Source organism: Oncorhynchus tshawytscha, linkage group LG33 (genome assembly GCF_018296145.1).
Source record: "Oncorhynchus tshawytscha isolate Ot180627B linkage group LG33, Otsh_v2.0, whole genome shotgun sequence".
NCBI lineage: Eukaryota > Metazoa > Chordata > Actinopteri > Salmoniformes > Salmonidae > Oncorhynchus > Oncorhynchus tshawytscha.
The window spans coordinates 11749135-11766660 of NC_056461.1; the positions used below are offsets into that span (position 1 = coordinate 11749135).

At 44.0% G+C, this 17526-nt stretch overlaps 1 protein-coding gene across 23 annotated transcripts in view; it reads left to right on the top strand.

Annotated features, from left to right (window-relative positions):
• LOC112230890 (formin-binding protein 1) overlaps nucleotides 1-17526 on the top strand; it is a 91941-nt gene that overhangs the window by 42284 nt on the left and 32131 nt on the right. For all 23 annotated transcript variants that reach the window (XM_042311516.1, XM_042311510.1, XM_042311515.1 and 20 more), the window contains exons 3-4: nucleotides 5411-5467; nucleotides 5618-5765. In XM_042311516.1, the coding sequence (XP_042167450.1) occupies nucleotides 5411-5467; nucleotides 5618-5765 (205 nt within the window). The remainder of the gene's footprint in view (nucleotides 1-5410; nucleotides 5468-5617; nucleotides 5766-17526) is intronic.

A 17526-nucleotide genomic window follows, 5' to 3' on the forward strand; every position in this document is an offset into this window, starting at 1 on the left:
TGAGACTGTGTAAGCCTGTTGAGCTAAAGCCTAGGCTAAAGCCTAGCCATTGGTCCTGTGACTTGGATGGATCTCTTCAAGTAGGTCAAAGGAGGGTGAAGTGTAACACAGGTGGTTCTGTGACCACGCTCGTGTGATAAGAAAGTTGCATTTTCTAGTGCACAGGAGACCTGTGTTATAACCCAGTCAGTCAAACTAACACATGTCTTCATGTCTCAGCCAAGGTTGTTCATTACATGGCCCCGCGGGCAGTCTGATCCCACGAGCTTACATGAACGGTTCGCTACAATCGTTAATCAGTCGGGTATTTACGAGGTTACTCATCACATGGATGGATCACCAAACCGCCTCTGTTGCACTCATTAAATGGAGTGCAACAGATCCTTCTGCTTCTGTTTGCCACAGAAAGTGTTGTGGCTGTGCAGTAGGCCTGATTTCGAACCCAGTCAGTTATATTGGTGTCGTGATCTCTGAGTATGAGGTTAAAGAGGGGTGAAATGTAACCCGAGACTTGGAGACTTGTGTTAGCTTCCTGGACTAATCCCCATGGGCTTCATCTAAGTGGGCTAACACAGTCCTGTGACATGCAGGAGACCTGGTTTCTCACCCAGACGACCTACTGCTATCACAGAAAAATATGATTTGCAAGTGACAGAATAGATAGCCCTGTTTCTAAAGCTTTCAACAAGGTTATTCATTTTTTTTTTTTTTGACACAATGTGCATCATTGTATGTGTATCTTTGGACTAATTAGTCTCCAACCAATCAATTTAGCTCGTTAAAGCAGATCGAATCTACCTGGATCACTCCTAGATCTAATAAACGCTAATGAAATTGGCCCTTGGATCATCCGCCCCTCGTCACACCTCTGTGCTGGAGGAAGTTAGATTTATAAATTTTTTTCTTCTCCTCGCTCTCTTTCCTGCCTCTCTTCTCCCCCGTGTGTGTCTCTTTTTCCTCTCCTCCCTCTCTTGAACCTTTTTTGAGGTTTTTCCCCCTCGCTGCTGCAATTCTGCTGTAGCTTGACCTTGTCCGTGTGAGTTCTGATAGAGCTGCGATGTCTGTTGGATCTTTGATAGATCTGTTCTATGGTCTCTGGGCCTGAACATGGCGACAGCTCTCTGCCGCGTATGAAACACCTCACAGATGGGTTAGCATCTCTGCATCCGCTATTAGAACGGACTCCTCGACAAGACAAACACCTCACTCTGCTCCGCAGATACCACGGCACCACAATGGTCGAAGAGAAATGGTCGGAAATTAGACCAGAAGCATACAGTGAGCTCAAAGTATTGGGACAGTGACTCATTTTTGGTTGTTTTGACTCTCTATTCCAGCACTTTTGGATTTGAAATGATACAATGACTATGAATGGATCGTGAAAAAGACATGCTAGCTTCTCACCATTACATTAACAGGGGAGGTTAGCATTTTTGGGGAGGTATGATGTTTGTGCGGATAGTCTGTGCGTTAACCTCATAGTCATTGTATCATTTCAAATCCAAAGTGCTGGAGTACAGAGCCAAAACAACAACAAAATGGTCACTGTCCCAATACTTTTGGAGGTCACTGTATTTAAAACCGTGCATGATATAGTGTGTAGACAGGCGGCATGGCTGACTGCACAATACACGGTGCACAGTACCATTAGACCTACCATTTCACCAAACCAAACAGCATGCGCTGGTATAATCTAGGTTAAATCCTCCTCCACTGTACCGAATGGATAAACACGCACAATGTTTCATTATTGTACAGAAGGCTACAGTGCCTTACGTTTCCTCCCCCAAGCACAGTAACACACATTGGCATAATCCACAGTACAGTAGAGTACAGTAGGCTAAGGACTATCATTGTGCATACTACTAAGAAGAATGGGGGTGTGGGTGGTACAAACACACTGTCTAGAGAAAATGACACCGTATCACCCAATATGGGGCACACACACACACACGCGCGCGCACACACACTGGTCTAATCCTTAAGTCCTATGAGCACCCCCTGTCTGTCTGTGTGTTGGTTAAATACTCTATGGAGGAGCAGGAGGAGGAAAGCCAAATGCATTTTGATATGACATCTGGCCATGAGAGACATGCAGGGTAAAAGCAAGAGAGAAAATGAAGGAGAGCGGGGGAAGAGATAGATCTGCCTGGCAACAGAGCAGACACCATGAGAGAGTAGTAGGGGGTTGTGGTGAAGAGAGAGAGAGAGAGCGACAGTGAACGAGCAGACATGCTGTAGTGTTTTTACCACATCCATGATTCGTTCATTCCTTCTTTTTTTTTTAAACACATCCCATGCGTGGCATTTCAATGCTAGTACTGCCGAGGAGGAACACGTGCATGTCTCACTGGCAGAGTTAGGCCCACATGGTAGCCTAATAATGACCTTTGCTACTGTCAATGGCCATAACAGTTGTTGTACCAGCATTATTAATATTGCCTCTATTATATTGCCGCAGTAGCTTAGTCGTTGAAGAGGCAGCGGTCGTTTCATATCTCCCCCCCGCCATTGACCATTAATATTAATGACCACGACGTCGCAGGGGTTCTGTTGATATTCTAGTGTTTCTATTGACCTTCATTGTGCTCACGATGTGCGACCTGACCTCCATTCCTCAAATGAGAGGGTTAATGGTACAAACATCAGCATAGTAAACAGCACACCATGCATGAGTGAGAAGGCCTAGCTACAATATAGCAGGGTCCAAACACACCAGAAAAGTCGTAAAGAGGGCACGCCAAGAGAGCATCCTGACCGGTTGCATCACCGCCTGGTATGGCAACTGCTCGGCATTCGGCTGTAAGGCGGCTGCAGAGGGTAGTGCGTACGGCCCAGTACATCACTGCGGCCAAGTGTCCATCGCAGGACCTATGTACTAGGCGGTGTCAGAGGAAGGCCCCAAAAAGAATTGTCAAAGACCCAAGTCATAGACTGTTCTCTCTGCTACCGCACGGCAAGCGCTATCAGAGCGCCAAGTCTAGGTCCAAAAGGCCCTTTAACAGCTTCTAACCCCCAAGCCATAAGACTGCTGAACAATTCATCAAATGGCCACCCGGACTATTTACATTGACACACTGCCTCTTTGTTTTTACACTGCTGCTACTCGCTGTTTATTATCTATGCATAGTCACTTTACACCTACCTACATGTACATATTACCTCGACTAACCTGTACCCCCTGTATATAGCCTCGTTATTTTATTGTGTTAGTTTTTATAAATGTTTTTACTTTAGTTTATTTCTTTTTTTCTTTTTTTTTTTCTTAACTCTTTCTTCAACTGCATTGTTGGTTAAGGGCTTGTAAAGTAACTGTAAGGGCTTGTAAATAACTGCATTGTTGGTTAACTGCATTGTTGGTTAAGGGCTTGTAAAGTAACTGCATTGTTGTTAAGGGCTTGTTTGCAAGGGCTTGTAAAGTAACTGCATTGTTGTTGGTTTAAAGTAACTGCATTGTTGGTTAAGGGCTTGTAAAGTAACTGCATTGTTGGTTAGGGCTTGTAAAGTAACTGCATTGTTGGTTAAGGGCTTGTAAAGTAACTGCATTGTTGGTTAAGGGCTTGTAAAGTAACTGCATTGTTGGTTAAGGGCTGTAACTGTATTGTTGGTTTGTTGTTTTAAGGGCTTGGCTGTATTGTTGGTTAAGGGCTTGTAAAGTAACTGCATTGTTGGTTAAGGGCTTGTAAAGTAACTGCATTGTTGGTTAAGGGCTTGTAAAGTAACTGCATTGTTGGTTTAAGGGCTTGTAAAGTAAGCATTTCACGGTATATTCTACACCTGTTGTACTCGGCGCATGTGACAAATAGCATTTGATTTGATCTACGCTCTTTACAAGGAGCACATGTGCTCCGAAGTTGAAAGATGTAGGTGCACACAAATTCATTTAGGAGCACAATGAAAAAATATTTGAAGTAATAAAGCTAGAATCCTTCATTTTTTGAGGTGTACTGGTGCTTCTAAAAAAATAAAAAAGTTCCAGGTCGCACAGCCAAATATTTAGGCGCGTATGCGAGTAAAATGGTGGCATAGTGGAGCCCTGATATGACTCACCGTTCGCTGCCTGGCTGCCGTGCAGCACGCCTCATTGCTTCCTGATTCGCTCTGCATCTGTCTGCTGAAGTCTTATTGGCTTGTGTGGTGTGTTGCCGTTTCTAGGTGGATTCTTCTAATTGGTTTACCTGTTTTTATTGGCTGTCTGGTAGAGTCTACTGTACATACACTGAGTGTACAAAACACCTGCTCTTTCCATGACAATGACTGACCAGGTGAATCCTGGTGAAATCTATGATATCTTATTGATGTCACTTGTTACATCCACTTCAATCATTGTAGATGAAGGGGAGGAGACAGGTTAAATAATATTTTTTTTAGGCCTTGCGACAATTGAGACATGGATTGTGTATGTGTGCCATTCAGAGGGGGAATGGGCAAGACAAAAATATTTAAGTGCCTTTTGAACGGGGTATGGTAGTAGGTGCTAGGCGCACCGGTTTGAGTGTGTCAAGAATTGCAAAACTGCTGGGTCTTTCTTGCTCAACAGTTTCCCGTGTGTATCAAGAATAGTCCACCACCCAAAGGACCTCCAGAAAACTTGAAACAACTGTGGGAAGTATTGGAGTCAACATGGGCCAGCATCCCTGTGAAAACCTTGTAGAGTCCATGCCGCGATGAATTGAGGCTGTTCTGAGGGCAAAATGGGCTGCAACTCAATATTAGGAAGGTGTTTCTAATGTTTTTTACACTCATTGTAGATTGAGTAACCTACTGTGTGTGCTTGCATGTGCGGAGTGCGTGCATGTGACTGTTATTAAACTGTGTGACATATATCAGGTACAGAGCGATAACCAGAAATAGGCGCGGAGTTGAGCCGACTATCGCTAGCAAACAGAGAGAGAGGCTGACAGAGAGAAAGAGACAGGGGAAATGAAGGAGACAGAGTGAGGGTTAAAGAGAGAAAGGAAGGAAGGAAGCGAGAGAGACAGAGATTTTGTCCTGGCCAGGTCACGTGGTCTGGAAAATCTTCTGGCCCTAACCATAATCTCCCCCCCCTTTTCAGCATTCTACTAGTGCTGGCCTGTTCTATTCTACTCACTCGTCTCATGCATCTTCTTGGTGACTGATTGTGTATTCGCGCTCCCGAGGCCATAAGCATTATTACTGGAACAGGGGGATGGATGTGGGGGGGGCGATGGCGTAAAGCACTCTGGCAGATTGAACAGTAGTGGATGATCCATTGGCACAGTGACATGGACATCAGTAATGGAGGAGGCATTAGGGTATTTCAGCCCGCCTGCTGTCCTATTGTATCAACCCAATGGGATAGTATACACATGCTTAAAATAGTAGAAAGAATCCTACTTATTGTTACCCAGTACTGAAATAACAGACTACGGTTCTTCTCTCCTCACAGGAATCTATCAAAGAAGTATCAACCCAAGAAGAACTCAAAAGAGGAGGAGGAGAACAAGTGAGTTTGAGACTTTGCAATGCGACCATTGCAAATCATTGATAGTTGTTTTTTCTTCAATGAATGACATGACTTGAGCATGTTGTCACCCATCAATTGCTGTGTCAGCCCCTCCTCTGACATCACTTTCTGTGACCTCTGACCTGTCAGGTACACATCATGCCGGGCCTTCCTGTCGACACTGAATGAGCTGAACGACTACGCAGGTCAGCACGAAGTCATCGCTGAGAACCTGACCTCTCAGATCATCACAGAACTCTTGCGGTACCTCACGGAACTCAAGGCTGAGAGGAAATCGGTGAGACCACACTTCCTGTTTATATTCTGATGCCCTCCGTGTACTGTATATTATTTTCTATTCTGTTCTACTCTATTATTTTATACGGTATGTGATATCTATCTTCTATTTATTTGTACCCATCCATTGATCCATCCATCCATCTCTCTGGTCTGTCTCTCAGTAGACTGGTCTGTCTCTCAGTAGACTGGTCTGTCTCTCAGTAGACTGTCGGTCAGTTAAGAGGCGACTCCGGGATGCTGACCTTCTAGGCAGTGTTGAAAAGAAAAATCCATATCTCAGACTGGTCAATAAAAATAAAAGATTAAGATGGGCAAAAGAACACAGACACTGGACAGATATATGCCTTTTTCTTTGCAACTCTGCCTAGAAGGCCAGCATCCCGGAGTCGCCTCTTCACTGTTGACGTTGAGACTGGTGTTTTGCGGGTACTATTTAATGAAGCTGCCAGTTGAGGAATTGTGAGGCGACTGTTTCTCAAACTAGACACTCTACTGTACTTGTCCTCTTGCTCAGTTGTGCACCGGGGCCTCCCACTCCTCTTTCTATTCTGGTTAGAGCCAGTTTGTGCTGTTCTGTGAAGGGAGTAGTACACAGCGTCGTACAAGATCTTCAGTTTCTTGGCAATTTGTCACATGGAATAGCCTTAATTTTTCAGAACAAGAATAGACTGACGAATTTCAGTCTAAAAAAGGCCAGTTTTATTGCTTCTTTAATCAGGACAACAGTTTTCAGCTGTGCTAACATAATAGCAAAAGGGTTTTCTAATGATCAATTAGCCATTTAAAATGATAAACTTGGATTAACTAACACAATGTGCCATTGGAACGCAGGAGTGACGGTTGCTGATAATGGGCCTCTGTACACCTATGTAGATATTCCATTAAAAATCTGCCGTTTCCAGCTACAATAGTCATTTACAACATTAACAGTGTCTACACTTTATTTCTGATCAATTTGATGTTGTTTTAATGGACAAAAAATGTGCTTTTCTTTCAAAAACAAGGACATTTCTAAGAGACCCCAAACTTTTGAACGGTAGTGTACATATGAAATGTGTAAAACAGCATGTAAACATTATTAAAGTGACTTGTGTTCCATTATTAAAGTGACCAGTGATTCTATGTCTATGTATATAAGGCAGCAGCCTCTAAGGTGCCTGGTTGAGTAACCGGGTGGTACCCGGCTAGTGATGGCTATTTAACAGTCTGATGGCCTAGAAGCTGTTTTTCAGATGTCCTTGATTATCTTTTTGGCCTTCCTGTGACATTTGGTGCTGTAGGTGTCCTGGAGGGCAGTCAGTGTGCCCCCGGTGATGGGTTGGGCAGACCGCACCACCCTCTGGAGAGCCCTGCAGTTGCGGGTTGTGCAGTTGCCGTACCATGCGGTGATACATCCCGACAGGATGCTCTCAATTGTGCATTTATAGAAGTTTGTGAGGGTCTTAGGGGCCAAGACAAATTTCTTCAGCCTCCTGAGGTTGAGGCGCTGTTGCCTCCTCCTTCACCACACTGTGTGGGTGAACCATTTCAGATTGTCAGTGATACAGTGGGGCAAAAAAGTATTTAGTCAGCCACCAATTGTGCATATTCTACGACTTAAAAAGATGAGAGAGGCCTGTAATTGTCATCATAGGTACACTTCAACTATGACAGACAAAATGAGAAAAAAAATCCAGAAAATCACATTGTCTGATTTTTTAATGAATTTATTTGCAAATTATGGTGGAAAATAAGTATTTGGTCAATAACAAAAGTTTATCTCAATGCTTTGTTATATACCCTTTGTTGGCAATGACAGTCGTCAAACGTTTTCTGTAAGTCTTCACAAGGTTTTTACACACTATTGCTGGTATTTTGGCCCATTCTTCCATGCAGATCTCCTCTAGAGCAGTGATGTTTTGGGGCTGTTGCTGGGCAACACGGACATTCAACTCCCTCCAAAGATTTTCTATGGGGTTGAGATCTGGAGACTGGCTAGGCCACTCCGGGACCTTGAAATGCTTCTTACGAAGCAAGTCCTTCGTTGCCCGGGCGGTGTGTTTGGGATCATTGTCATGCTGAAAGACCCAGCTACATTTCATCTTCAATGCCCTTGCTGATGGAAGGAGGTTTTCACTCAAAATCTCATGATACATGGCCCCATTCATTCTTTCCTTTACACGGATCAGTCGTCCTGGTCCCTTTGCAGAAAAACAGCCCCAAAGCATGATGTTTCCACCCCCATGCTTCACAGTAGGTATGGTGTTCTTTGGATGCAACTCAGCATTCTTTCATTCCTCCAAACACGACGAGTTGAGTTTTTACCAAAAAATTCTATTTTGGTTTCATCTGACCATATGACATTCTCCCAATCTTCTTCTGGATCATCCAAATGCTCTCTAGCAAACTTCAGTCGGGCCTGGACATGTACTGGCTTAAGCAGGGGAACACGTAGGCGTAGTGTGTTGGTCAAGTGTTTTAGCAGCGTAGGTACTACAGCCAATGTGTTATAGAACTTCGGTAGCATTTTCCTCAAATTTGCATTGTTAAAATCCCCAGCTACAATACGAAATACTGTAAAGTTGCTTTGGAGCTAGAAGCAGGGCTGCCGTGTCTGTTGGCGCCATCTTATCGGGTTGTCTATTGGTCTATGTTTGCGGTCAGTCTTGCTCTTCTACACTACTTACCCATAACCATACAGTTTATTTTATAGACAGTAACACTTTCAAGCTTTATCCAGAAACCCAGACACACTTGCCCACAGGAAAGAGAGAGAGCGAGGCCTATCCCGTCCACTTGCCCTATCCTGTACAATGAGGTCATAGTTGTGTCAAGATACTGTAGATACACAGCCAGCCGCCCAAAGACTGGCCATTGGGCCAACACATGACTCCTATGGGTGTGTCCCAAATGGCACCCTATTCTCTATATAGGGCACTACTTTTGACCAAAGAGAATAGGTACCATTAGGGTTGCAGCCTATGACTTATATGGAACAAATCCATATACTCATCTACTCATCTATCATTTAGAGGATATTTTTCTCTTATAAACTCCCTTTTAACACATTTGTCCTTCCCATTGTAAACATGCATTAACACAGTAGTAATATCTTAGTTAGGATTCAAGGAAAACAAAATAGAGGCCACCTTTTAGACATTAGTTTTGGTCAGAGGCAAGGAGAAACTACTCAACTAGAAAAAGAGCAGTTTGTCAGAAAAACTGTCACGGCCCATCATGTCACGGAAGCTCTGCCAGGGAATAGATCAGAGTTGAAAACTGTAAAGAGCTGCAGGGCGTCAGTGGCTGACATGACCTTTCCCACTGACCTCTCTAAACATGTGTCTACACACCACACAGTCAAGGACAAGACACTGTATGCCCTCCCTCTTGAGCTTCCCTTAAAAGACCACAGCAGGAAAACAAGGAACCCTGAAGGACTATTGATTAAGCCATTTTTTTCCTAAAGCTCAGTTAGAACAACATAGAGATTGCGAACACAGAGAGGGGGATTTCCAGGGAGCTCTTCTAAATGTCTCTTGAGTTTGTTTGAAGAAGAATCCTCAGGCCCTCAGGGTTTGCCCTGGTCTGTAGGCTTTGGGTCTGGTTTGGTCTAGCTGGGCTCGGCTCGGCCTGGGTCTGGCCTCAGGTCTGGGTCTCTGTCTGTCTATTGTCTTGTGTTTGGCCCCGCTCCCAAAGGATTGGCCCTCAAGCACTAGAAATGTTCCCCTCAGACTGCCTGCAGGATGCTATTGCAACCGACCGGCACACTCGCGCACACCCTCCTTTTCCGCCTCCTCCGTCTCTCTGCTTTTCCCAGGGCAGTTTGCTCTCTTTTCTTATTCACCTCTCTTTTTTACAGTCTTTAATTACATTTCTTACACATACACACTCGTCACCTGGTAGTCCGTCATCCATCTTCCTGATCAATTTAATAACGTTTGGCTACAATCACAATGTTGCCTTGAGTACTGCCAGCTAGCCTCGTATCTAACTCTAAACCAACAAATGCCCACATCCAGCGATAGTAGCCTCTCTGTAAGCCAACATTGAAGGGGCTTTAAAAAAAAAATGGTTTTAAGGACAGTAAATTGTTTTTATCTGCATGATAGAGATGACTGATGTAATGTCTGCTTCCAAGTCACACTCTCAAACACAAAGATCCCCTGAACTCGGCTCACTTTCCAGCCCACTTTCCAGCTCACACTCTCAAACACATACAGATGAAGTCGGAAGTTTACATACACTTAGGTTAGAGTCGTTAACCTGTTTTTCAACCACTCCACAAATTTCTTGATAACAAACTATAGTTTTGGCAAGTCGGTTAGGACATCTACTTTGAGCATGACACAAGTCATTTTTCCAACAATTGTTTACAGACACATTATTTCACTTATAATTCACAGTATCACAATTCCAGTGGGTCAGAAGTTTACATATGCTAAGTTGACTGTGCCTTTAAACAGCTTGGAAAATTCCAGAAAATTATGTAATGGCTTTAGAAGCTTCTGATAGGCTAATTGACATCATTTGAGTCAATTGGAGGTGTACCTGTGGATGTATTTCAAGGCCTACTTTCAAACTCAGTGCCTCTTCGCTTGACATCATGGGAAAATCAAAAGAAATCAGCCAAGATCTCAGAAAAAAATGGTAGACATCCACAAGTCTGGGTCATCCTTGGGAGCAATTTCCAAATGCCTAAAGGTACCACGTTCATCTGTACAAACAATAGTAAGCAAGTATAAACACCATGGGACCACACAGCTGTCATACCGCTAAGGAAGGAGACGCGTTCTGTCTCCTAGAGATGAATGTACTTCGGTGCGAAAAGTGCAAATCAATCCCAGAACAACAGCAAAGGACCTTGTGAATATAGTGGAGGAAACAGACACAAAAGTATCTATATCCACAGTAAAACGAGTCCTACATCGACGTAACCTGAAAGGGCGCTCAGCAAGGAAGAAGCCACTGCTCCAAGACCGCCATAAAAAAGCCAGACTACGGTTTGCAACTGCACATGGGGACAAAGATGGTACTTTTGGGAGAAATGTCCTCTGGTCTGATGAAACAAAAATAGAACTGTTTGGCCATAATGACCATCGCTATGTTTGGAGGAAAAAGGGTGAGGCTTGCAGCTGAAGAACACCATCCCAACCGTGAAGCACGGGGGTGGCAACTTCATGTTGTGGGGGTGCTTTGCTGCAGGAGGGACTGGTGCACTTCACAAAATAGATGGCATTATGAGGGAACAAAATTATGTGGATGTATTGAAGCAAAATCTCAAGACATCAGTCAGGAAGTTAAAACTTGGTCGCAAATGGTTCTTCCAAATGGACAATGACCCCAAGCATACTTCCAGAATTATGGCAAAATGGCTTCAGGACAACAAAGTCAAGGTATTAGAGTGGCCATCAAAAAGCCCTGACCTCAATCCTATAGAAAATTTGTAGGCAGAACTGAAAATGTGTGTGCGAGCAAGGATCCTACAAACCTGACTCTGTTACACCAGCTCTGTCAGGAGGAATGGGTCAAAATGGGTCACCCAACTTATTGTGGGAAGCGTGTGGGAGGCTACCTGAAATGTTTGACCAAAGTTAAACCATTTAAAGGCAATGCTACCAAATACTGGGGGAATGTGATGAAAGAAATAAAAGCTGAAATCAACTATTATTCTGACATTTCACATTCTTAAAATAAAGTGGTGAACCTAACTGACCTAAGACAGGGAATTTCTACTACGATTAACTGTCAGGAATTGTGAAAAACTGAGTGTAAATGTATTTGGCCAGAGTGTATGTAAACTTCCTACTTCAACTGCAGATCCCCTGAACGCAGCTCACTCTCCAGATACCAATCACCTGAATTCGGATCACCTGTTCACACACCTGTATATCATTTACACACACTATTCAGTTCAGTTCTTTGCACCCCATCATTGTGAGGTATTGTTTTTTTTTTGTTACACGTTCTATTCAGAGCTCTGTTTATATCCATATTAGTTCTCACGTGTATCATAGTTCTTGGCCATCCTCACTAACAACGCCTGCCTGTCGTCAACCTCTTGCCTGATCTCACAGACTACGTTATTAGCCCTTTTCCCTGCCTGTACTGTCACCTTTTTGGAGCCCCTGTGTATGACCTTCTGCCTCTCCCCGGACCCAACTACCTGCCTCCTCCTGTGGTCCTTTGCAAATAAACACCTGCTGCACCCTGCGCTTGAAGCCAGCAGTCTGTCTCCCATCGTATTCATTCCAACTGACTCTGTTCCCCAGTATTCAGCTACAGTTTCTTATTATTCCCTCTGTAACTAACCCTAAGTCAGTCAAACCCTGGTTTATTGACCCATAGAGACACCGTCTGGGGCTCGATTCTGGCCCTTTGTTCAATGTTGTCCTTATTTCCTTATTGGTAAGAATACCACAGCATTTGGAAGTGGTTGTTTGTTGTGCTACCAGGTTGTTAGCTTGTTTGTGGAGTGCTGTAACCTGGTGGTCAGTCTGTTTTTAGCTCTGTCTAGCAGCCAACTTCCTCGTCGTTGTCATGCCAAACACGCAGCAGAAACCGACTGGAACAGGTTGTTGTACAGAGCACCTGTGTTGTGACGGTGTTGTTGAAAATAGAACGTTATGTCTGTGCATGTCGATAACACGCGAAGCCCGAGAGCTACACATGCTTATTCAGAATTTATGAGCGTATCTGTTTACTAGTTTGCTTGTAGTAACATAGCATTGGCTATATGAAGCATCAGAAGAAGCAGTCTAGAATAGAAATAGGTGGCCTTCTTCAGAGAGACCCTCTACGCTAAGCGTGTGGCCCAGAGTAAGTAGCCTAATATGTATAGATACTGGACTGTTATTTAGCAGTGAGAGAACGGGAGTAAGTTCTGCCTCTCTTTTAATCTTTTGGACACATGCAAGTATTAACACAGTCATCAGTATCTACTGTAGCCATTTGTTTTGCTGTAGAAACAGACCGATATCTGCAGACATAGACAGACAGAGGGATTATAGGATGGCTGAGTCAGTCTTGTCTACGGATGTCCCTTCTGGGGGCTTACAGTGGCCTACTGGCCTTTCAGTGGGACAGCACAGCACAGGTGTAATCGATCTACAGCATTAAATGAATACCTTAACCTCCATTAATTCCACAGTTATGGAGCTGGGTTTTGGACTGGAACCCCCCACTTCCTCTCCCCTCTCCCTCCCCCTCCTCTTCATCCTCCCATTTCTCCCTGTTTGAACCCTCAGAAAGCCCAGCTCTGGGGGACAGGGGGAGGTGGGGAAGGGGGCACACGATGTGAGAGGGGGGTCAGTCCTCCTCCTTCCCAGATGCTTCTGAGCTTACGGTATATGGCAGTCTCTCCGCCGGGAGTCAGGCCAGGTGGGTCTGGTTTATGTAAGTGGCTGTATCCCTCTTTTTGGTCTTAGTGCTGTAGTAGGCCCCTAGAGGTAAGAAGAGTCACTGCCGCCTGAAAGTAGGTGAGGCACACATACACACTTTTACATACCATTAGGCTAAATACATACATTGAAATATGTGTTCATTGAGTCATGTAGAGTGGGAGATTTGAGTGACACATTTGAGTGAAGCATGCTGGTCTAGAACATTAATGCTGCCATAAAAACACAGCACAGTCCATATCCAAGGGTGGATGAGGCTAGCCAGATGACAACACATGGTGTGTATAGAGCAGGCAGGGTTAATATGGGATGAGACGGCTAAGTCTCTGAGGCCTTAGTACAGTTGCTGAGTTTATGCTGAGGAATCATTAAGATGGTCACTCAGCAACAACACACAGCCTGCCCTGAGTAGCAGACCTGGGTTCAAATACTATTTCAGGTATTTCAATTAGTCTTCAATACATTTCAAAACAGGTTTATTCAGATAGCCTTTATTTGAGAAAAACAAGTAGTTGAGTATTAGAATGCATTTGGAAAAACACTTGGAAAGTATTTTAAAATAGTAAAATGCTCTGACTCAAATATACTCCCATACTTTTAACCCAGGTATTTGAAAATAGTATTTTAAACCGTTTTTGAAAAATACATTCAAGTACAATTTGGTTTACTTTTTTTATTTTTTATTTTTTTAAATAAATAACCATTCAAAGACTCAAATAAAAGTACTTATTTTGGGCTGTGTATTTGAAAATACTCAATACACAGAACAAAGTATTTAAATAACAAATACTCAAATACACATGTATTTGAACACAGGTCTGCTGACTGTTCTCTATGGACCTCCATGCCCTGCCTTGCTCAGAAGGCTTTAGCTGCATGCTGTAGCCTAATAAGGGCCTGGAAAGATCTCGTAACGTTAAACGCTTTTAAACGCTGTCGAGAGCATCTGGGATTGCTGATTAGTTGGACTACTTGTAGATGTCATGATGGGCGTCTGAATGGTATTTTCATGTATTTCTGTGTTGTTATATGAAGTAAACATGCTGGCAGTAGCGCTGGGATTAGATGATTAGTAAGTACGCTTGTAGAGGTCTTGATAATGGGTCTCTGATGATTTTATCAAATTAATTGCCTGATCTGTTTAGGCCTATTTTGAAAAAAATAAACATTGCTCTAGCAGTGTGTTTGAGGATTAGGAGGTTGCCCAGAAGTTCTAACCAGACCACAATGTGACAACTGTCCACATTGGCCATCAAATATAAACAAAACCAACTGTTAGAGATGTGAAAAAACAATTGAAAGAATCTGTTGAAAAACTAAAAGGGAAAAACAAAAGGGTCATTAATGTCCTTGGCTAGCTTGGAGAGGGATACAGCTCTCATTCATCATGGGAAGAACGGTGCAGCTGAGTCGTTGAGAATGTTTCGTATCTGGAGCTGGTCTGGAGGCTGGGACGGTCTGCTTTGCTCTGCCTGTTACATTCCTCTCCCGTTGTGTGGAAAGATAAATCAAAACCAAAGAGAGGAGGTGGAAGAGGAGGGGAGCAGAAGGAGGATGAGGATGAGGGGAGGGGAGGAGGAAGAGGTGGGGGGCCGAGGTCTCCTGTTCTCTCCCCCCAGACAGACCCAGACCCCAGTCATAAATGACCGCTCCTCACTGTGACTCTATACTGTCTGAAGTGTCCTTCAATGAGCTAAACACGAGGGTTAGTGTTTCGCTAGGTTTTCGTAGCGTCTCATATATGTCTGTCTGTGCAGACACACTGGTGGATAAATTGTGGGTCTTTATATCCGCCAGTCAGAGTTAGTGTGTATGTGTGTCTTCGATACGGTTAGCTGCACTCGGGTCACTAATTCTCCAGACCTAACAGTGAAAAATGTGTACCTGCGCACTGATCATAATAGCTGGTGCCAGAGAGACACAGAGAACCCAATAATACACATCTGATCCTCTTGCCCGGTCCATCTATTCCACTCCAGTCCCACAGCTCCCACCATAATACATATCACTCAGAGAGAATGATGATTGGACTCATGAGCTTGGCATGGTGTGTGTGTATGTGTACACGTGAGAGAGAACCAGGGAGAGAGAGAGAGAGAGTGTGTATGTGTGTGTGTGAGAGAGACTTTTTAAAATCATTTTTAAATCCCCTTTATTGGGTCAAGACTGTACAGTGCTTGAATATTCAATCTGAAATCATGCACCACCGCGCTCATGTGTACCAGCCTGTGAAAAAAACAGCAGTTTGAGAGGGTTTAAGAGAACAACTCCAGATCCCACTCATTGCCCAGTGTATAATCCTCCATTGAAGGTCAGCTGTCCATTTGTCGATTGGCCGCTTGTATAGCGATCACCAACAGCCATTTGGGGAAGTGCCTGAACCAAACAACTCAGCCCACCTCATTGACTTTACCCCTTCCAGAGAACGTGCATTCACACCTGTTGTGTACATCACATTCTTTCCAACTGCCTTGAACTCCCCAGTTCTGGGGTCATGAATGACAGCAGCAGACCCTCGCCCTCCTGCACTGCCCACGCAACAGCAGCAGTGACATTCAGGGCGGGGAGGACTCACTCTTGGCCCTCAGTCCACTGGTCAGAATGTGTGCTGTGGGACGCAAAACCTTGATAGATTGCTGGAAAGGACTCACAGACCACCTTTCTAATCTGCTTTAGCAGGCGGGATGATGACCGGCTTAGATATGAGATATGATCTTATATTCTGCACACAACAATGCTACAGGTCTACCATAAAAATAAAAATAAACGTTTTCAAATCTCTCTCTCTCGAACTGGCATGGATCTAATCCTCTGAAGAACTAAAGAGATTGTGTGTGTCAGGGGGTTCACAAATTTTTTGTAAGGTGAGTCCTAAATGTTGGTGTGTGAGAGAGAGAGTCTTTTCTTTTCTGTACCAGGAGCATAGTGCACAATTCCTTTGTCTGGGAGAAGAACACGTGTCCAAGTAAAAGGCTACCAACTGAACCTGGCATCACATGAGACACTTCATCTTACCGATCTTTTCAAATTCTCTTCTACCTGACTTGGACTCAACCCGCATTCTTAATCATTATCCCAAAATCTAGGCAACCAGCAAAGATTTTGGAGAAAGTCAAGAACATGGTAATTTAGACTGAGGGGAATACAAGCCAAAGTGCATGTTTGGAACATTAATCAGCCTTATCAATAATGCATGTTTCTCTGCCAGTCTCCCATCCTCTGAATGTGAGAGCCTTCGGAGCTTCAGGTCATTGACCTGTTGAAATGCCAGCGGGCTCCTTGGCAGCCCCAAGCCCCGGCAGTTAACATGTTGCTGTTCTGAAGAGTGGAGGAGAGGGGAAGGAGAAGGGGAGGCTATGCGAGAGGGGAGATAAGAGGTGTGTTCCCCTCCCCTGGTGTGGACCATACGTTCTGGATGGACCGGGGCCAAGTGGATCACAGCAAGGCAGTTCAGTAATTTTAAATGGCCAGATAGTCTACAGACAGTGCTTCTCAGTGTCTGCCAGTCTATGTTGTCCATACAGATGCACCTGTACAATCTTAGGGGAAAAAAGGTGCTATCTAGAACCTAAAAGGGTTCTTTGGCTGTCCCCATAGGAGAACCCTTTGAAGACCTCCTTTTGGTTCCAGGTAGAACCCTTTTGCTTCCATGTAGAACTCTTCCCATAGAGGAACCCTTGGAACCTTTTTTTGTTTTGTTTTAAAAGTGTAGTATATGTTCTCATCAGACTAGACCTGCAGCATCTTTATTGCAGATGGGTCTGAATCAGAGACACGAGGCAGACTCTTTTTGTTTTAGATGGTGCCCATGCCTCGTAAAGATGTCCAGGTCAGAATCATACACTTAGAAAACTTGTTTTACTTTAGACTCGCTAATGTTTTCATATGGCGTCCATGCATCGTATCGCCATATATCTCTGCCACATACTGTAGGACTATATATTCCATCACAGCCCTCCGTACTACAGTACTGAAGCATTGGTTGTTCTCAAGAGTAGCTTGTTTGGGGAGGAGTGTTAATGTCTCAGTTTGTGTCCCATATGGCACCCTATTCCCTATGAGCCCTGGTTAAAAGAATTGTACTATATAAATGGAATAGGGCGTAATTTGGAACACAGCCTCAGTGTGGTTTGTTTATCTTTGATGTGATGGAAGAAGGGTTGATTTGAAACGACATGGAGAGTTGGCTGTCTTCCCCCTAAAACACAGTCTCCGTTGCGTTTGCATTCGTAAACTTCCCTCAGAAATGTTGTCATGGAGAAACAAATATTTGCTTCACGGAGAGAGTTGGTCATTAACAATGTCACTTGATCCGGTCCTTTCAGTGTCTTGTGTCTTGTGAAATTACTTGCCGCCTGCCTCTCTGTGTGGCGACCTGAG